This window comes from Rana temporaria, chromosome 9, assembly GCF_905171775.1.
Source record: "Rana temporaria chromosome 9, aRanTem1.1, whole genome shotgun sequence".
Taxonomy (NCBI): domain Eukaryota; kingdom Metazoa; phylum Chordata; class Amphibia; order Anura; family Ranidae; genus Rana; species Rana temporaria.
This window is the reverse complement of record NC_053497.1, coordinates 150699553-150721758: the sequence shown is the minus strand read 5'-3', so window position 1 is coordinate 150721758 and position 22206 is coordinate 150699553. Positions and strand designations below refer to the sequence as shown.

The window sequence follows — 22206 nt, the reverse complement described above, 5'->3', positions numbered from 1 at the left end:
ACGCCTGCATCCAGAGAAAGCCTATGAATGTCATGAGAAGTTATACAAACTACATGCATTCCAGAGAAAAGTGAATTTGCAGCCCACCAAAAAAAAGCAACAATAGTTTGGTGACCTTGTTATTGGAAGGAAAGCAACTGGTCATGGAGGTTGCCAAGAGGCCTATACAGCAACATTAAAGGAACTGCAGGAATATCTGGCAAGTACTGGCTGTGTGGTACATGTGACAACAATCTCCCGTATGCTTCATATGTCTGGGCTATGGGGTAGAGTGGCAAGATGGAAGCCTTTTCTTATGAAGAAAAACATCCAAGCCCGGCTAAATTTTGTAAAAACACTTCTGAAGTCTCCCAAAAGCATGTGGGAAAATGTGTTATGGTCTGATGAAACCAAGGTTGAACTTTTTGGCCATAATTCCAAAATATATATTCGGCGCAAAAACAACACTGCACATCACCAAAAGAACACCATACCTACATGAAGCATTGTGGTGACAGCATCATGCTTTGGGGCTGTTTTTCTTCAGCTGGAACAAGGGCCAAGGTAGAGGGAATTGTCACCAGTTCCAAATACCAGTCAATATTGGCACAACACCTTCAAGATTCTGCTAGAAAGCTGAACATGAAGAGGAACTTCATTGTCCAGCATGACAACGACCCAAAGCATACATCCAAATCCAAGTTTTGGAATGGCCCAGCCAGAAACCAGACCTGAGTCCAATTGAAAATCTGTGGTGTGCACAGGAGATGTCCTCACAATCTGACAGATTTGGATTGTTTTTGCAAAGAAGAATGGGCAAATATTGTCAGATGTGCCATGCTGATAGACTCATACCCAAAAAGACTGAGTGCTGTAATAAAATCAAAAGGCACTTCAACAAAGTATTAGTTTAAGGGTGTGCACACTTATGCAACCATATTGTTATTTTTATTTTTACTTCCCCCCGCCTAAAAGTTGTAAAGTTTATAGGTCACAGGTGAAAAACATTCTGAAATTACTTATCTTTGTCTCATTTTATTTACATCACAGAAACCTGACATTAACAGGGGTTACAGTGGACTTTTTATATCCACTGTGTATATATATTTTTTTCTAACTTTTTGGTCTTTTTTTTGTTAAGCAAAAAATAAATAAATACCACACAAGGGAAGCTCTATTTGTGTTAGAAAAAATTTGTAAAATTTTCATATGGGTACAGTTTTGCCTGATAGCATAGATTCATGAAAGATGGAAGTTGTCAAACAAACCTGATTTCTTTTTGAGGAGGTACCTCTTTTTAAGTAAAACCTTGGACAGAGGGGTGGCTGTGGACGTAGTCTACTTTGATTTTGCAAAAGCACTTGACACAGTTCCCCACACATGGGTTAATGTGTAAGGTAAATTCTACAGGATTGGAAATATCAGTTTGTAAATGGATAGAAAACTGGCTAAAAGATAGAATTCAGAAAGTAACGGTTAATGATTCTTACTCTGAATGGTCTAAGGTTAATAGTAGTGTACCCCAAGGTTCAGTGTTGGGACCCTTACTTTTTAATAATTTTATAAATGATATAGGGTCTGGGATTAAAAGTACCATTTCAGTGTTTGCAGATGACACCAAGCTATGCTGTTATGTCCTTATAATATATCTCCAACTTACAAGCCAACCTCAATGCACTGTTTAATTGGGCAACTATGTGGCAAATGAGGGTTAATGTTGATTAATGTAACGTTATGCATTTGGGGTCTAAGAATATACATGCATCATACATACTAGCGGGAGTACAACTGGGGGAATCCATAGTGGAGAAGGATCTGGGTGTTTTGGTAGATCATAAGCTTTATAATAGCATGCAATGCCAAGCTGCGGATTTTCCAAAGTCTTTTCTTGTATTAAGAGAGGTATAGACTCCAGAGAGAGAAATATAATTTTGCCCCTCAACAAACCATTTGTAAGACCTTACCTGGAATATGCAGTTCAGTTTTGGGCATCGGTTCTCAAAAAGGATATCAGGGAACTGAAGAAAGTGCAGAGAAGGGCAACCAAACAAATAAGAGGCATGGAGGAGCCAGCTATGAGGAATGATTAGAAAAACTGAATCTATTTCCTCTTGAGAAGAGGAGAATAAGAGGGGAAATGATCAACATGTACAAATACATAAGTGGTCCATATAGTGATGAGTTATTCACTTTAAGGTCATCACAGAGAACAAGGGAGCACTCTTTACATCCAGAGAAAAAAATCATCTTCAAATACGGAAAGGTTTCTACACAGTAAGAGCTGTGAAAATGTGTAACTCCCTCCAGAGGCGGTTCTGGCAAGCGCCATAGATTGCTTTGAAAAAAGGCCTGGATTCTTTCCTAAATGTACATCATATAAGTGGGTACTTGCGTGTATAGGTAAAGTTGATCCAGGGAAAATCTGATTGCCTCTCGGGGGATCAGGAAGGATATTTACTGCATAAAAAAGAAAAGAATGGTGGGACTGTTTCCAGATCCAATTGACAATGACTCACAATCCCATGAATGGAGACAATAAAAAACAAAAAACAGAGATCTCTCTCTCCCATAATTGTTCTCGATTTTTACTGCAGTAGCAAATTGGAGCATGCTCTGCTGTTTTTTTTTTTTTTTTTGCCTTCCTCTGGATCAACCTTTGGGTATAGGTTTGTGTATATGGGATTGTATTATTATTATTATTATTATATTATTATAATTTTTTTGGTTGCACTAGATGGACTTGTCTTTTTTTAACCTAACTATGTAACCATGTTTAAAACAAAGTAACAAGTATCTTATAAGAGAGCAGAAGAGAGAGAAAATTAATGTAGGGATGCATCTATCCTATTAGATGCCAGACTTTTGGCAAATAAAGATATGTCACTCCCCTCGGATGGTAGCACCCACCTTTATTACCTCCCCCCAGTGATGATAACCAGATTCTAGAAAAAGACAATATAGTATTGCAAGTCTGCATGCATGCACACTTTTAACTTGCAAATTCAGAGAGTTTGCATAAAAAAAAAAAAAACTTTAGTTTTGTCTTAAATCTCAATTTGACAATATTCATTCTGTTGTGAGGGCTGACAATTTTTGATATCTTTAGATATCAGCACATATATCAGACAGCAAATTTGGGTGATGCGGTGCATTAATTCAGTAGTCATGACTATTTCTGTTTAAAGTGGAGGTTCCATAAAAAAAAAAACAATTTTGCTTTAAACTGTAGCTTACACCTAAAAAAGAAAAAAAAAAAACTCATCTGGAAATGCCTGTTGCTATGCGGTCCCACAAAATCTGCCTTTGAAACCACCTAGGATTCTGACATAATCTCCCTCTAATGCTCCTGGGAAATGTGTGTCATCATTTCCCAGGATGCAGTGCGCTGTCCAATTATCATTCCCCATCCAAGACTTCCAGGAAGTAAGTGCTTGTAGGCTTCACAATGCCCACAAGCAAAATGACAACGGTATAGACATAGTTTTATAAACTATATTTTTTGAATATCTATGCGGATCGGCGGCGGATTGAAAAATAGTAAATGACCGGATTTATATTATAAAAACGCAGGATGAAAGGACATACATTTAAAAAATGCTAATTGTGGTTGGAACTCCTAAGCTAATTGTATATCTACACAGATGGTGCTCTCCCAGTTCATGACCAAATCTGTTAAATGTTTGAATTGCCTGCGCCTTTGCCTTGTTGGTCTCATCCATACATGGGCACCTGTATGTGGTATATTGTAAATATATATTGTGTACCGAATCATCACCAGAGTCTTTCATATGGATATTCATCATAAAATACAGTGTTGTCATATAGAGCTTGACAGAATGCCTGACATTTTCATTGTAAGGGTTAGGCATATAGCCTGTATAAAATGTAAAGGTTGTGTTCACCTAGCTGTGCATTGCCTCTGTTGAAAAATAACATATTCTTTTTAATAGATTCAAGCTGTCTCTTTATCATTCTTTTGCGGATGGAGTTGGAAGAATTCTCTCCTCTTGACCCATGGAAATCATTGTCAAGAGAAAACCTCAACCTGTTTAAAAAAAAAAAAATATGTCTAAAAATGAGTGGGATTGCAGCAGGGCAAAAATAAAAAATAAACAACCACAAAAGGTTGGTTGTATATTAAACATTGAGAAATTGTAAGCAATGAGTATTCCTCACATAATTAGAAAGATGTATGCTATATCTGTGATAAATAACATCTTACTGATTATCTGTGGAATTGTAGAAATGTCTTCTATTATCACTGGGCAGCAAAGCCAGCTGTACTACCACATCCTACATATTAATACAGTATCTTACAAAAGTGAGTACACCCCATCACATTTTTGTAAATATTTTATTATATCTTTTCATGTGACAACACTGAAGAAATGTCGCTTTGCTGCAATGTAAAGTAGTGAGTGTACAGCTTGTATAACAGTGTAAATTTTCTGTCCCCTCAAAATAACTCAACATTAATGTCTAAACCGCTGGCAACAAAGGTGAGTACACCCCTAATTAAAAATGTCCAAGTTGGGCCCAAAGTGTCAATATTTTGTGTGGCCACCATTATTTTCCAGCACTGCCTTAACCCTCTTGGGCATGGAGTTCACCAGAGCTTCACATGTTGCCACTGGAGTCCTCTTCCACTCCTCCATGACGACATCACAGAGCTGGTGGATGTTAGAGACCTTGTTCTCCTTCACCTTCCGTTTGAGATGCTCAATGGGGTTTAGATTTGGAGACATGCTTAGCCAGTTTATCACCTTTACCCTCCGCTTCTTTAGCAAGGCAGTGGTTGTCTTGGGGTGTGTTTGGGGGTCGTTGGATCATGTTGGAATACTGCCCTGTGGCCCAGTCTCCGAAGAGAGAGGATCATGCTCTGCTTCAGTATGTCACAGTACATGTTGGCATTCATGGTTCCCTCAATGAACTGTAGCTCCCCAGTGCCGGCAGCACTCATGGAGCCCCAGACCATGACACTCCCACCACCATGCTTCACTGTAGGCAAGACACACGTGTCTTTGTACTCCTCACCTGGTTCCCACCACACATGCTTGCCACCATCTGAACTAAATAAGCTTATCTTGGTCTCATCCGACCACAGAGCATAGTTCCAGTATTTCCTTAGTCTGCTTGTCTTCAGCAAACTGTTTGCAGGCTTTCTTGTGCATCATCTTCTGGGATGATAGCCATGCAGACCAATTTGATGCAGTGTGCATCGTATGGTCTGAGCACTGACAGGCTGACCCCCACCCCTTCAACCTCTGCAGCAATGCTGGCAGCACTCATACGTCTATTTCCCAAAGACAACCTCTGGATATGATCCTGAGCATGTGCACTCTTCTTTGGTTCACCATGGCGAGGCCTGTTCTGAGTGGAACCTGTCCTGTTAAACCATGCTACAGCTCAGGGCATCTTTATGTAGAGCAATAAAACATTTGTTTTCAAATACTCAGAGAGTTCTTTGCCATGAGGTGCCATGTTGAACTTCCAGTAACCCGTATGAGAGAGAACAATAACACCAAATTTAACACATCTGCTCCCAATTCACACCTGAGACCTTGTAATACTAACATGTCACATGACATCGGGGAGGAAAAATGGCCAATTGGGCCCAATTTGGACATTTTCACGTAGGGGTGTACTCACTTTTGTTGCCAGCAGTTTAGACATTAATGACTGTGTGTTGAGTTATTTTGAGGGAACAGAAAATGTACTCTGTTATACAAGCTGTACACTCACTATTTTACATTGTAGCAAAGTGTAATTTCTTCAGTGTTGTCACATGAAAATATATAATATAATATTTACAAAAATGTGAGGGGTGTACTCACTTTTGTGAGATACTTTATATCACATTGAGGTGAAACTTATTGGTTTATTGAGAAAAAAATACATAAAACCTGCAGCGCTATCAAAGCTGTTGGGTCCTATGATGTGGTGTGAGTGACAAACTTAAATCTGTAGATTGTGGATCAGAACCCAGTCCAGCTGCTTGAACATTGAGATGAATGTAGCATTGGTAACACGTTTTGTGCGCATGCGATAAAGCAAATGCACACAAAACGCGTAGTCGCGGCTTAGCTCGGCTCTCCCAGTTTCAGTTGGCTTTCCTTCCAATGGCAGGCTCTGCCCAGTGGACAACACATACCATCATTCCCCTCCAGGTTGGCTCCACGTTTCCTTGCCAAACGCTGCAACATCGCTGCCTGGACACAGCCGAGAATTGGCTTCCAGCCAGCAACCATTAATGCCACACCGCACACCGGATTTCCATCTACCCAAGCATGGTTACTGGCAGTCCTCCATGCTCTACCAGCGAGCCCTCTGGATGAAGTTAACCCCTCTAGCCTGTGAGCTCCTAGTTGTATTGTTGGCTTTTTAATATCACTATTACTGTGTTCTATGACTTTGTCTTATTTTATTCTTTAATAAATCATTGATTTTATGGTTCAAGCTCACTGTCCATACCACACTGTTTGGATATAACCCATCAAGCGATGCTTGTCAGTTTCTCTTAATTGGTTTATTCACTTTCTGACTTTTTTCTGTTTGCCATCAACATTCTCCTAGCTAGAGAATTACACTTTACATCTTACTACAGCTGGTACCATTTTCCCATACTATAACTGCTGCCTATAGGGAAAGTTGTGTACATGATGTTTTTAAAGTCTGTCTATATGAGCCCTAAAATAAACCTACAATACTTATGAATACTGGGACCAATGCAATAGTCAATACTATATACGTGAATATTGTACCTGTTAGTGCTAACATTGGAATCTATGTTTTTTCTTTGTGTTTTCAGAGGAATCTGACAGAATATTTTGTGGCTGTAGATGTGAATAATATGCTGCACCTATATGCCAGTATGCTGTATGAACGCAGGATCCTTATTTGTTGCAGCAAACTCAGCACGGTGAGTTCACTATGTGTTCTACTAACCAATACTTTGAGAACATATTGTGCCATTACTATTTCTAACTATGTCTATGGATAGCAAAGAAGGTATGCAGATACCTAGGTCATGACTACACATTTATCAGTGAGCAGTTTTATGTGATTTTAGCTGTCACACCCTTACCTGTGAATGGCCATAGATAAGCTTACAGTACATTTTATAAATATTCATAACATGTCTATTTATTTTTTAAAAAAAAGTTCCTAACCACTTCAATACCAGGCACTTTCCCTTCTTCCTTCCCAGGACAATTTACAGCTTTACGTGCTGTCACACTTTGAATGACAATTGCGTGGTCATGCAACACTGTACCCGAACAAAAGCTTTATTTTGGTAGTATTTGATCACCACTGTTTTTTTTTTTTTTTGCTAAACAAATAAAAAAAGACAGTGTGGTGGTGGGACCCCGTCTTACCTGAAAGATTGCTGGTTTACGCCATATTTTGGAGATACATACACACTGATTGCACAGCTGTGTGTTTGGCTATTTAGTTCTGACCTGACTATGGCTCAGAGCCCCACCCAACAGACAGGAAGTCTGTTCCTGGGAGTCAGGTGGACTCCCATTCCTCTGAGAGGAGTCAGAGGCTACATTGCATGTCTGCAGGAGGCAGATGTCATTGGTGATTGAGCAGCAAGACGCTGATCAGGAGTAAGCGAGGAGAGAGCAGACTAAAGGCCTGAAACAGCCGGATAGCAAGAATGAAAGTCAGGAAGCTAAAGTGTTGAGTATGCAAGATACAGTAATGGTGGAACCCCCCTGTGAGGGCTACTGATGTATTTGTGAAAAATTATTGCGCAAATACTGAGCGAGAAAAAAAAGTTGCAATGACCGCCATTTTATTCCCTAGGGTGTCTGCAAAAAAATGTAGATTTTTACATGAAGGAGAGAAGTGCCAAAATAGGCCCGGTGATCAAGTGGTTAAACAATTGCCAGGAATATTTTCTGTACAATTCAATGCAATCTGGAGACATTTCATATAATGTTGGTGTGCGGTGCACCCCCAAAAAATGTATTTCCTGCTTGTGTGATTGGCTCACTGGATTTTCCCAGAAGTCTGCACTAATCTACAAGTCACATTTAAGGCATCCTCTGCAAAAAAAATAATAATAATATTTTGATACTCCCAAAGAGTTAATTATTTTTAAAGGAATTCAGATACTGCAACTTTCCTCTAGAACTGCAAGTGCATCAGCTGAATGCAGATTCACTGCACACAACAAACAGCCTTTTCTTTAGAGCCAAAACAGGTTGGAATCTGCAACAAAAAATGCAATGTACATTGATCACCCAGAATGTGATTGTTTTTTGCTCAACAAAAGTGGAGTTATTCTTTAATAATTGCAAGGCGTTAAAGGGACCCTTTTTTTTGGCCTTGCTTTTGTGTGCCAGAGAACTGTTTAAAAACTTACACCCTTAGGCCTCGTACACACGATAGGTTAACCACAGAGGACAACGGTCTGATGGACCGTTTTCATCGATCAAAACCGATCGTGTGTGGGCCCCATAGGTTATTTAACCATCGGTTAAAAAAAAGCCAACTTGCTTTAATTTTAACCGATGGATTCCTAACGTCCATCGGTTAAAAATCCACGCATGCTCAGAATCAAGTCGACGCATGCTTGGAAGCATTGAACTTCGTTTTTTTTCAGCACGTCGTTGTGTTTTACGTCACCGCGTTCTGACACAATAATGTTTTTAACCGATGGTGTGTAGGCGCGACAGACCATCAGTCAGCTTCATGGGTTAACCGATGACAGCGGTCCATTAGACCGGCTTAATACGTTATACTACATATGATTCTGCCCCAGTTATTCCTGTAAGCTGCAGCTGAACTGCATAGCAAAGCTAAACATTATTGAGAATGATATATATAGTGTTACCTGTTTCTTTAGTATTTGACATTTTTTTTTGACTGGGTGGGATAGTTACAAATATGATTGTGTGTCCAATCCACCATTTACCTTAGATTAAAACTTTTATAGGCCCTAGGCAGCGTTTTAGCTGTATTCTCCCACTCCATAATTTTACTGCATTATCAGCTGCTAAAGGCTTGTGATTTTTAATAAGACCTCAGGACCATATCTGAGTTTTTTATTTTCATGACAAGTGCTTTAGCTGAGCTGTGTTAATATATAAAGCAATCCTAAAACACCAAGTATTTTGCATTAAACAAAACATATCTACAATTTAAATTGAGTTTATAGTAACCCCTCACATTAGTCTCTCATAAAGCTAACACTTGTTCTTGGTCCCCTGACAGCTTAGATCTTAGCTGCTAACTCTGAACACCCTTATGGTTTATGATTCACTGCTGTCTCTGGGTGTTTTAGTATTTGTTTTATTTTCATGTTATGTTATCTGTTATTTGTTTTATTGTTTAAGTTATTAAAGTGTTTCTGTCACACAAAGGCTACATTGATCAGGGTGCATTGCCTGTTAACTCCAGTGCTTATATTTTAGTGACTGTATATGGAACAGTACTTTAATACCCAAACCTGTGCAAAAACAAAATTGTTTGTGTTTAACTACATTGTTTGAAATATTTTTCATGGGATCTGACATTAATAGCAAAATAATTCAAGATACTTACCTCAGATCCCAGCTTCCTGCCTATTTGCCTAGTCTATTGCAATATCACTCAGTTTCACCGTGGGATCCTGGGAAAGCTGGATAAGTCCCACAAGAATGTGTTTCTGCACTGTGCAGTTACACATTTTGGGCCAGATCCACGTAGCGGATCGTAATTTTAGTCCGGCGTAGCGTATCGTATTAACGCTACGCCGCCGCAACTTTGAGAGGCAAGTGCTGTATTCACAAAGCACTTGCTTCTAAAGTTATGGCGGCATAGCGTAAATCTGCCGGTGTAAGGGCGCGGAATTCAAATGTTAAAGATGTGGGCGTTTTATGTTAATTTTACTTGACCCGACGTAAATGACGTTTTTTCTGAACGACGCATGCCCCCTCCGTGGGGGTATCCCAGTGCGCATGCTCAAAATTAACCCATAACAAGCCAATGCTTACGACATGAACGTCATTCTATGCAAAGCCCTATTTGCAAATGACTTACGCAAACAACGTAACATTTTCAAAATTCGACGCGGGAACGACGTCCATACTTAACATAGGATACGCCTCATATAGCAGGGGTAACTATAAAGCCTTACGGAAACGACGTAAAAAAATGCGCCGGTCGGACGTATGTTCGTGGATCGCGGTATCTAGCTAATTTGCATACTCGACACGGAAATCGACGGAAAAGCCACCTAAATATGCACCTTGGATCCGACGGCGTACTAAGACGCATGCCAGTCGGATCTAGCCCAGCTTCAGGTGTATCTTGTTTTGTGGATACAAAACAAAGATACACCGGAGCAAACTAGAAGTTATGCGGCATATCAATAGATACGCCAGCGTAACTCCTTTGTGGATCTGGCCCTTTATCTAAATATGACACAGGAGTGACATCAACAATAACTAAACTATCTTGTACATTTTTTGTCTGCTTTTTTGTTTTATAGGTTTATAGAGGTTTCTTAACTTTTAAGAGAATCAAACGTGTGCTTTCAAAGGTTTTAGCAAAGTGATTAATGTCATTAAATAGGATGACTGCGATCTCCTGAATTCATGTCTTCTTTTTGCCAGCTTTATGAACACAGATGAATATGAGTATATAAAATATTATCGAGCTGCTATATATTCAGTGGGCTTTCTAATAGAAACAGGCAACCAATTAGATCCTCAGGACAGTAATTCCACTGGAGGAGAGTTGAGTCCCTGAATGCCCTGCATGGTGTGCCTGCTGTGATTGGTGGAGATTGGACCTACTGGCCCTGCAGCTATGGACTGCAGAGTGCCTCTAATGTTATAATGGAACATGTGACAGTCCCACTTAGTAATGTTCTTTGTGTCTCTGGGGTGTTTGGGCAATTTTTCCTATGGCCGCGAAAAAGCGCAAAAAGGACAGTCTATCATGGCACTGATGCAAAATATCATTACACACGTCTGACATTTTTTACTGGTTCCCGTGTGCCCTGTGTGAGTTTCTGAGCTCTTGATGTCACACCACACTAAAATCCATACAGTGGGTGACTGCGATATTGTGTCAATCTCGCTCCCTTTCTCGGCGAGATTGACCACCTACGAGCCCCATCGCGGGAGCCAGCGCCAAAGCCATCATAGAAGCGACGGGAGATCCGACTTGGATTCCCGCCAATTCTAGGTGCGGCATTTGGTATGCATTCCTGAGGGAGAACTCCACGCCAATTTTTAAATAAAAAACCGACATGGGTTCCCCCCCCAGGAGCATACCAGGCCCTTAGGTCTGGTATGGGTTGTAAGGAGACCCCCCCTACGCCGAAAAACCGACGTAGCGGGTCCCCCTACAATCCATACCAGACCCGTATCCAAAGCACGCTACCCGGCCGGCCAGGAAGGGAGTGGGGACGAGCGATCGCCCCCCCTCCTGAGCCGTACCAGGCCGCATGCCCTCAACATGGGGGGGTTGGGTGCTCTGGGGCAGGGGGCACACTGCGGGGCCCCCCCACCCCAGAGCACACTGTCCCCATGTTGATAAGGACAGGGCCTCTTCCCGACAACCCTGGCCATTGGTTGTCGGGGTCTGCGGGCGGGGGGCTTATCGGAATCTAGGAGCCCCTTCAAATAAGGGGGCCCCCAGATACTGGCCCCCCACCCTAAGTGAATGGATATGGGGTACATTGTACCCCTACCCATTCACCTGGAGGCAAAGTGTTAAAGTTAATAAACACGCGACACAGGGTTTTTAAAATAATTTATTAGTCTGCTCCGGGGGCCCCCCTATCTTCTTTAGCTCTTTTAGCAGGGGGGGCTTCTTCTTCCGTTCTCCGGGGGGTCTTCTGCTCTCCGGGGGGTCTTCTCCGCATTCCTGGGGGGGTCTTCTCCGCTCTGGGGGTCTTCTTCTATCTTCGCCGCTCTCCGCTGTTGACTCGGCGCACCCCGGTTCTTCTCCTTCAGGGCTGGCCGCCGCTATCTTCGTGTGTTAGCTCAGTTACTAGCAGGCGGCCAGCACGCTCTTCTGTGACGCCGTCTTCTTCTCTTCTCTTCTTCTCCCTTCTTCCGATGTTGACCCGACGGCTCTTCTCGCTCCAATGACAGGTGCGCGGCTTGCATCCGACTTATATAGGCCTCACAGTCCCATCATGTTCCGGTACCTTTGATTTTGCACAGCAAGCTAAAGCTACAGTGCTCATCCTGTTCCTCCTTGCACAAATGAGCAGTTACCGGTCCTGCTGATGGGTTAAGGACCTATTCTCTCTTTTTATTTTTTCTCTTATTCCTTAGTGGGGGTGGAATGAGTGGCAATGCTGGGGGGAGTTCTGACCAGCCAACTTAGGTGCTCTTGATCAAGGTCATCTGCTGATCTGATAACTGTAGTGGGGACTTTTAATGGCAACTATAATCACAGGTAGTGTTACTCAATGTGTCTCCTGCTTCACTATGTCTCCAGCTTTGTGGTGTTTTGCAGCCGTGACGCCTTTGCCGAATTTAGGGGATAGGGTCTCCAGCCCCTCCCACTTCACTTTCCTTACCAGTGATCTGACCTCTTGTCTCTGCACCCCACCCATGCCCTGAACTGAATGGGCGGCTGCGAAGAGACTTGGTGGCCACAAAAATGCTGGGAGAGTGGTGCGGGCTTCAGGAACAGCCCAGGATTTGGCAAATTGTCATTTGACCCCTGAGCGGGTCCCGACCCCAGGTTGAGAACCACTGGTCTAAAGAGTCCAGGTATCACCTCATGCTACCAGTAGTGACACTGATCCTATCCAAATGCAAAACTAGTAAAAAACAGTCAGAAAAGATGAGTATGGAAAAAAAATGGTTAAAGTTACGCAGTGCCAAATCACAAAAAAATGGCCTGGTCACAAAGGGGGGGGGGGTAAATCTTCCACAGGGAAAGCGGTTAAAGGAGAACTTTATTTAAAAAGAGTTGGTGGCTACTTAGCAACAATTTAGGACAATTAATGTGTTGGTCAAAATTATGTCATAAACACCACAGTGTGCAGAATGCAATGGTCAGAGAATATAACACACATCATATTGCCCTGTCACAAGCAGTAGAAACATTCCCACCTGAATCCTTTGTCATCAATGAGAATAAGATCCACCCATAGTAAAAGTGGTTAATGTATTTTAGCCACCAATGCATTTTCAATAAGTGCATACTCGCCCTTCCCCCACAAAACATTAGCCATCAGTTTTTCTCCCACACAAATCATGAGCAGTCGCTTTATGTTCTTCTTTCTCCAAAAGCATTAGTAGTCAGTGTATTGATCCCACCCAAAACAATATTGGTCAGTGTATTAGTGTATTGTCCCCCCTCCAAAACATTCCTATCAGTGCATTGTCCCCTCCCCAGAACAACAGCAGTCAATGTATTGTCCCCCTTCCAAAACATTAGTGTCAGTACCTTGCTTTCATCTCCCCCTCCAAAATATTCCTGTCAATGTCTTGTTCTCCCTGCACTTTCAAAAACATTAGTGTTTTGCCCCTACCTCCTTCAAAACATTAGTGTTGATGCCTTGTCTTCCTCCCCTTTTCAAAAGATTAGTGTTATTGCCTTGTCCCTCTTCCCTCTCCAAAACATTATTGTCCGTGTCCTATTCTCCCTCAAAAAAGCATTGTCAGTGCCTTATAAATACATAGATACCAATGCAAAGATAGATTAACTTATAACATTATATGCCTGTGGAGAGACTTGATGTGGCCATAGGCAGACAAATGATCCCGGAAAGTGATGATCATGGGGATTTCTGCCATTCCTTGAACAAATGGCATGAGCGTTGGAACTCACCACAGCCCTCTCTTGCTAGTACCACAGTACTTTCACCTGCTCCTCCACAGAATGGCTGACAAAGAGACTGGGCCCATTCACAGCAAGATTTTTCAACAAGCCATGGTCAGAATTAGTAATTGAGCCATCTGTGACCACCTTAGGGTTTAATGTGACGGTAAAAAAACATGTTCTGCTTTACTGTCACGTAGTCTATAGATACACAACACATTTAACATTTTGAAAGTTTGAGTTATGAGTTGGCCAAACATGAAAAACAGAAGCAAAGCTGGCAAAAGCATGACTGTAGATTGAGATTTAATTTTATAAAGCCTTATTGTGATACTTCATCAGGAAACATGTTTTACTTAATCATCCTCAGTTCTACTGTCCAAAAAGAAAATCAGTCAATACACATTAACAGCTCAAAGAATAAGAACTCACTCTTCTCCCGAGATGGAAACGCACGATCTTATCGACTGGTAGATCTTGAAATGCAGCGCTCTGAACTTTGAACAGAATAAAGCTGGGTTTTTTGGTATTGATGTGCTGCCATTTTAAAGGAAATAGCACTTTTGGGTTTTCAGCATCTTTTATCTGTCAGAGGCTTGATGGAACCTAAGTGGCATTAAGCTCCCATCTTATCAAACAACCTGTCTGGAAGTGCTGTTGTTCTGGTGAAGATTTGGTTTCATCAGCAAAGTGAAAATGTGTTTTAATTTCCTTTAATATTAGCAACACATCTCATCCACACATTAAACTGGGCTACATGACTAGTGGCATTATATAAACACAATACAAACCCAAGTCCTGAAGCACGGGATCAGCAAATGTACTAAAAATGTCCATGTCATAGATTTGTGTCAGCATGAAGAATTTTAATGCTTTGAGGTCACCCTCACATGTATTTTATTACAGTAGTGAAAGTGTAACTATATAATACCTGGGGGCTTTACTGTGAATTAAAGTGAAATATGTTATTTTATTCTCTACAGCAAACATAATATGCAGGGGCTGTGTTTTGCAACCTCATTTGCTAGGGCCCAGAAAATCAAACAGATGGGGGTAGCCCTGAAACATACATGCCCTTTAAAGCCTAACTCTATACATTGAAAACAAAGAAAATACCCTTGCGGTGGGCCTCCCTGCACTGCTTGTTATGTCCAAGGGGTGCAGTAACTGGCATTATTACTTTCCTTGACTTTCTGCTTCAGCCACTTCTGGCTCTCCTCTTTTCCCTGTCTATGAGTAGTCCCTCGGCATTAACATGTAAATTGCAGGGCATATTAACCTTGTATTGTATGTTGGGCATGCTGACTGCAGCCATAAGCTTCTTACCGAGGAGGCTGCGGGGGACTAGGTGCAACACTGGGGGGACCCTGCTTGAACACAAAAATATTTCTTCTTATTCTGGCACCATTAAGCATACCAAGCATTTAACCTTTGTAATGTGGTGGGGGCCGAACTAGAAGGGTCGTTTTTTTTTTGTCTGATTCCTGGGCTTTAAAGCAGAACTCCAGTAGTGACATAGCAATCGCAATTCCCCCCTCCACATGCTGTACAGCTTGTTTCTTTTATTTAAACATTTATCCAAGGTTTTCTAAAGTAAAAATCCTTTTTTTTTTTTTGTACTGCCTTGCAATGGTTGGTGGAAGGTATTTTATGCTGTTTTAGCAACATTCCTATATTGCATGTATCAAGGATTACATTTCCTCCTGTGGATGGGACTTTTAAGGCTCAAATAATAATAATAATAATTTAAAATCTTAACATTTTATTCAGATTCCATAAAAAAAAGTTTATAAATCACATACAAAGTCTTCTACCATCCTCTTGGAGTGATGCTAGACGCACTACCATCCGTTTTTATTTGGCAATTGGTCTAGATACTTGGCATATTCAAAAAACTGTGCTCATACTGATCATCTTCTTTAAATATAATTTTTTTCTGATCTAATCCATTGTCTGGAGATATTCTTTGGCATATCCAAAAATTATGCTCATGTTGATCATCCTCTCTTTCAGTTCTGCTGGGCAAAGTGGTCCCACCCACCCATATCCACTTAAGTTGGGGGTGTCAGTTTTCCAATGGAGGTGATGGCAACTGGTTGCTTTTAACTGATATGAGATCTACTTATGCTTTACCAACTAACAACACCTTATCATATCATACAGCTTACAGAGTTATCCCTGAAAATGGCGCTATATGACCCCAAAACATGCCAGGAAATACATATACAATCTCTGTATGTATAATTTGCAACACATTTTATATCTATATATAGATAGATCTATCTATCTATGTATCTAGATAGATAGATAGATAGATAGATAGATAGATACATAGATATGTATAGTAATTTGTGATTTGATATTTTGTTGTGAAAACTTCTTATGTGATGTATATACTACTTTTTATGAAATCTAAATACAATTTTAAGATTTTAAAATATTATTATTAATTGAGCCTCAAAAGTCCCATCAAATGGCAGAAATGTAATGCTTCATATGTTGAAGGTAGTAGGTAGCCACTCTGCCATCAAACGCAGCCACTGTGCCATCAATTGTCGCCACTGTGCCTATCAATTGCCACCAGTTTGCCCTCTTAAATACCACCAGTTTGCCCCGTAAAATGCCGCCAGTTTGCCCTGTAAAATGCCACCAGATTGCCCCAAAATACCGACAGTTCCCCCCCCCCCCCCCCCCCCCCCCGCCAGCACTTACCTTTCTCGGGTCAGCCATCCTCCACTCCCTCCATGTCTTCTCCCACCTTCGATGTCGCTTCAGCCAATCAGGTGACCGGAAACCAGACCCGGTGAACCTGATTGGCTGAGACACGTGTCAGTGTTAACCAGGGAACGCACACCCTGTGCGCCCTCTGGTTAACCAGCTGGATGCTGATTAGAGGCCACAGGCTGTAATTAAGAATCCTATCAGAGCCACTGGCTGATAGACACTTCCAAAACACACCCACCACCTGAATAGTGGGTGGCAGTGGCGACAATACATAGATTCATGCAATGCATGAATCTATGTATTGTTGAGTGACGGGTGCAGGAGAGAGGGGGTGGCGCACCTGCGCACACTATGGACACACCACCACTGCTAGATAATGAAATTAAGTATTTGCCCAATAAAAATAAGGAGGAACTGTGTAGAAAGAGGAATGGGAATAATGGGGAATTTAATGAGTGTAGCTTTAACTACAGAGTTAAATTCATTCTGTATATGTTGGCTGATTAAAAAAAAAAATTTTTTCTAGCTCTTATACTATCCAATAGACTAAACATTGTGGGGCAGATACACATACATACACTGCGCCCGGCGCAGATGTAAGATACGCTACGCCGCTGTAACTTACCTGGCTTAGGTTTGAATCCTCAACGAATTTGCGCCGTAAATTACGGCGGCATAGTGTATCTCTCGCGGCGGAATTCAAATTGGGCGGGTAGGGGGCGTGTTTCATTTAAATGAAGCGCGTCCCCGGCGCTGAACGAACTGCGCATGCGCCGTCCGTAAAAATTTCCAGGGTGCATTGCTCCAAATGACGTCGCAAGGACGTCATTGTTTTCAACGTGAACGTAAATGGCGTCCAGCCCCATTCACGGACGACTTACGCAAACAACGTAAATTTTTTAAAATTAGACGCGGGAACGACGGCCATACTTAACATTGAGTACGCCACCATATAGCAGCTTTAATTATACGCCGGAAAAAGCCGAACGGAAACGACACGGATTACGACGTGAACGCCACCTAGCGGACGCCAAAAAATTGCATCTAAGATCCGACGGCGTACAAAGACGTACGCCTGTCAGATCTAACACAGATGCCGTCGTATCTTGTTTTGTGGATACCAAAACAAAGATATGACGCGCAAAATTCGAAATTATGCGGCGTATCAAGAGATACGCCGCGTAATTTCTTTGAGGATCTGCCCCTGTGTATTGAAGAGCACTGATTTTAAAACATAAGCCAGTCAACATAGATCCTAGATCCTCCTAAAAAGTGACTGCTTACATAATATAACCAGTTCAGTTCCAGAGCAATTTTTTTTCTTTGTCACATACATGTAAAAATCCAAAATTTTGGCAATAAAATTACATAAACCTCAAGAACCTTATATATTTTCTGAAAGCAGAGGCCCATTAGAATAAAAGGGAGATAGATGCAAATGTTTGTTTCCTGTGATATTTGCACAACTGTTAAATGCACATTTTCCAGAAAAAAATATAATACAATTTTAGTGCAATAACCGTTTTTGGTAAAATATAAAAGATGAGGTTGCATTGAGTAAATAGATACCTAACATTCCATGTTTTAAAATTACATGTGCCCACGATATTGCCAAAAACAATGGTGCCCAAAAATCACCATAGATGACACTTTAAAAGCCGTTACAGCTCATCAATTTAGAGTTAACTACCGTATTTATCGGGGTATTGCGCGCTCCGGCGCATGGCGCGCACCCCTAAAGTGGACCCGCATTCCTGTGGAAAAAATATTTTTGTACTTACAGTTTTGGTGTCTTGCGCGGCGTCCATCGGCGGCCTCGTCAGGTCCGGCGTCCGTCTGCGGCTTCGGGTGTCCTCTTCGTCGGGTCCAGCGTCCTTCTGCGGTGTCCTTCTGCGGCGTCCTCCCCGCTTGATCCCCGCTTTCCCACGCCCAGTTTGAATACTGCGCCGGCATATACCGAGCGCAGTACACTCGTGTATAGTCGGGCAGGCTCGGCTACTCTCGCGCTCAAGTCCTGGACTACCAGGACATAAGCGCGAGAGGAGCCGAGCCTGCCCGACTATACACGAGTGTACTGCGCTCCGTATATGCCGGCACAGTATACAAACTCGGCGCGGGAAAGCGGGTATCAGCGTATATCGTGCACCCACGATTTTGCCCTGATTTTCAGGGCAAAAAATTGCGAAGTATACGCCGATAAATACGGTAGGTGCTCTTGTAGAATTATTGCTTTCTCTCTGACATTCACAGCAATATGTCACGTGTGGTACGACCACGGTTTACATTTGCGTAGGTGTGCAGGGCAACAGAGGTGTTGGCAGTTTTTTTTTTTATTATTTATATGTTTCATTATCATTTTCTTTTTTTTTACTTTTGTAGTTCATTTAATAAACCCCTTTGTGATAGCATTGGGCAGGTGACAGGTACTCATTTTGGAGACATTAGGGGTCTAATAGACCCCAATATCTCCTCTGCCCTTTACACCATCTAACCAAGCTCAGATGGGCTTGGTTAAATGTCTCCTGGCTGTACTAGCCAGGAAAGTGTGCATATGAAACCAGAAGTGACATCACTTTTGGTTTCATTCTTTGCATGTGAGATTGAGGCATGGATTTGCCTTAGTCTCACTGTAGTCTCTCTCCTCTGCCAGTGGATGTGTTCTGGGCATCCGTTTGCTCTGGACAGCACGGCAGGGGGGCGGGCCACTGGCAGGAGGGGGGGCACTGTGCAACTGGCCAGCAGCTGTGGAGCTGCCGCATCACTTTAACTTTGAAGCCAGTCGCCAGCTCTGCGAAACCCACACAGACTGAGGGCTACTGCAGACATCAGCTTGTGATTAAAGGTTCACTCTTTGGATGTACATAGTACACCCAAAGAGCTGAACTGGTTAATAAAAAAGACTTTTATGTCTTTAAGAGATATCAATCATGTAAAACTGCATGGCAAAATAAAGATATTTCTCTTATCGTACATGGACGGACACAGCTCCTTAAATCTTGACAAGTGGGTTATGTTCCTGTACACAGGAGAGGACTAGGCAGAAACATGTTGGATAATTAAATACATGTTACTTTAACACAGTTGAACAGCCCCGCCCAGGGGGCAGTCCCTCTGGACATAACCCTCCTCCCTGCAGCATGCAGCCTCAGTTTTTTTCTGCCTAGCAAAGTAGGATGTATGGCTCCCTTTGGGCCCAGCACCCTAAAGAAATTTTTATTTTTATTTTATTTTATTGAGATCTTCTATCAACTGTCGGCTGAGAGACAGGCTGGATATATAGATCCTTGTAGTCTCCTCAGTTAAGCCAGCAAGCGTGAGCACATTATTGCTATAAGGCTGGGTCTGCCACGACATACCCCATGACTCCTGGGGTGGCCGGTGAGCTTTTGCTCCTGGGTCCACACATGACTGGGCTGTGGTGTTGTCTCACTGACAGTGGACCGGGCCGACAGCTACTCCAATGTGGTTGTATGCCTGTCAGGAATGTGTCAGCGAGTCCTAGCATGGATGGGTAACTACAGTCCTTCCCGCCTCGGCAGGTCAGTATGGCTGGGCATTCCTGGGGTGAGGGGGTCCTCCTATCCTCCTTTCCCTGCTCTCTGTCATGTTTCCCTCTGTTGCTCTGCTGCCGCTGCATTTTTTTATAGTCTGCTGTTATCATTGTGAAATCCTATTGGCGGACATTTTATTGTGGTCGCGCTATGGTGCAGCTTACTATTGCGGTCGGCCATTTTACTGTGGCCGTGCCCTGCTCTATCTGAGGCATCTGGCGGCCATTTTGGAGGTGGTTTTGGCCTCTCGTGCTGGCTTTTTACAGCGCACAGATCTCCTCATGATTTTACCTCACAGCTTTTTTCCTCACACACACACGCTGTGTTCTGAGGGTGGGCAGTGGCATTGGACAGTCTCCTCCGGTGGTTGGTGAGTCCCCTGGGTAACCCCGGTCAGCGCAGCAAGGCGGGTGGGCTTTATTCAGGCCTTGAATGGGTCCATGAGAGCTGTCTGGTTATGGAGTCAGTGTCTGGTTCTTCTTCCCCAAACATGCCAGAGGTGGAAGCTGGTGCTCCTGCATCTGCGGTTCCCATGGAAATGCTCTGCTCAGACCAGGACCAGGCTGTGGCTCAGGTCCCTGGTTTTGTGTTGTCTGTGGCAGTGGACCAGGACCTTTCGGGCGTGGAAAACTGGCAGGTGGACTACCTGAGTCGCCAGATGCTGTACCAGGAGGAATGGTCATTGCATCCGGGGGTGTTTTAACTCCCTTGCAGGAGGTGGGGCACACCTGACGTGGATCTCCTGGCCTCTCGTCTCAACCGCAAGGTGTCAAAGTCCGTGGCCAGGTCAAAAGATCCCTGAGCAGAGGCGTCAGATGCATTGGTGGCCCTGTGGGGTCAGTATCGGCTTCTTTATGCCTTTCCCCCATTGAAGTTGCTTCCTTGGCTGCTCCGCAGAGTGGAGGCTGAGGGGATCCCGATGATTCTAATTGCTCCAGATTGGCCTCGGCGTCCTTGGTGCGCCAATCTTGTGCGCCTGGTGGCGGATGTGTTCTGGCGGCTGCCAATGCGGGAGGACCTTCAGCCTCAAGGTCCCATACTTCATCCTGCCTTACAGTCGCTGGCTTTAACATCATGGCTATTGAAAGCCAGGTGTTAAGGGACCAGGGTCTTTCCGACTCGGTCATATCAACCTTGCTGAGGGCATGGAGGTCTTCTTCCAGGAAGATCTACCATTGCACCTGGAAGGCCTACATCTCTTTGTGTGAAGAGATGGGGTGGCGTCCACGGACGTACTCTGTGTCCAGGGTCCTGCTGTTTTTACAGCGTGGTGTGGGTCAGAAACTTACATTAAGCACCATTAAGGGTCAGATTTCAGAATGGGGCTGGGCGTCATTTACGTTCACGTCGAAACCAATGAGTCTTTGCGGCGTAATTTGGAGCATGCGCACTGGGATACGTCCACGGACGGCGCATGCGCCGTTAGTTCAAAACGTAATTTACGTGGGGTCATGCTTTATTTATAAAACAGGCCCACCTCTTCACAATTTGAATTAGGCGCACTTACGCCGGGACATTTACACTACGCCGCCGTAACTTAGGACGCAAGTGCTTTGTGAATACAGCACTTGCCTCTCTAACTTATGGCGGCGTAGCGTATATGAGATACGCTACTCCTGCCTAACGTTAGGCGCGTCTTTTTGAATCCAGCTAATAGTAATCTTATGAAAGGTGAAACCTTTTCAATTTATGAACTAGATACATTACCACTTAAGGACCGCCTAACGCCGATATACGTCGGCAGAATGGCACGGCTGGGCACAAGCACGTACAGGTACGTCACCTTTAAAAGCCCAGCCGTGATTCGCCTCCGGCGCGTGCACGCAACCCGGTGCAAAGCTCCGTGACCGGACCCGATTGCCGCCGGTGTCCCACGATCGGTCACGGGAGCTGAAGAACGAGGAGAGGGGTGTGTAAACACACCTTCCCCGTTCTTCACTGTGGCAATGTCGGTGATCGTCTGTTCCCTGATATAGGGAAGGACGATCACTGACATCACACGTCCAGCCCCGCCCCCCTACAGTTAGAAACACACATGAGGTCACACTTAACCCCTACAGCGCCCCCTAATGGTTAACTCCTAAACTGCAATTGTCATTTTCACAGTAATCAGTGCATTTTTATAGCACTTTACGCTGTGAAAATGACAGTGGTTCCAAAAATGTGT

At 43.1% G+C, this 22206-nt stretch overlaps 1 protein-coding gene across 4 annotated transcripts in view; it reads left to right on the top strand.

Moving 5' to 3' along the window:
* DENND1A (DENN domain containing 1A) overlaps positions 1 to 22206 on the top strand; it is a 1239075-nt gene that overhangs the window by 509945 nt on the left and 706924 nt on the right. For all 4 annotated transcript variants that reach the window (XM_040324851.1, XM_040324852.1, XM_040324854.1 and 1 more), the window contains exon 9: positions 6788 to 6898. In XM_040324851.1, the coding sequence (XP_040180785.1) occupies positions 6788 to 6898 (111 nt within the window). The remainder of the gene's footprint in view (positions 1 to 6787; positions 6899 to 22206) is intronic.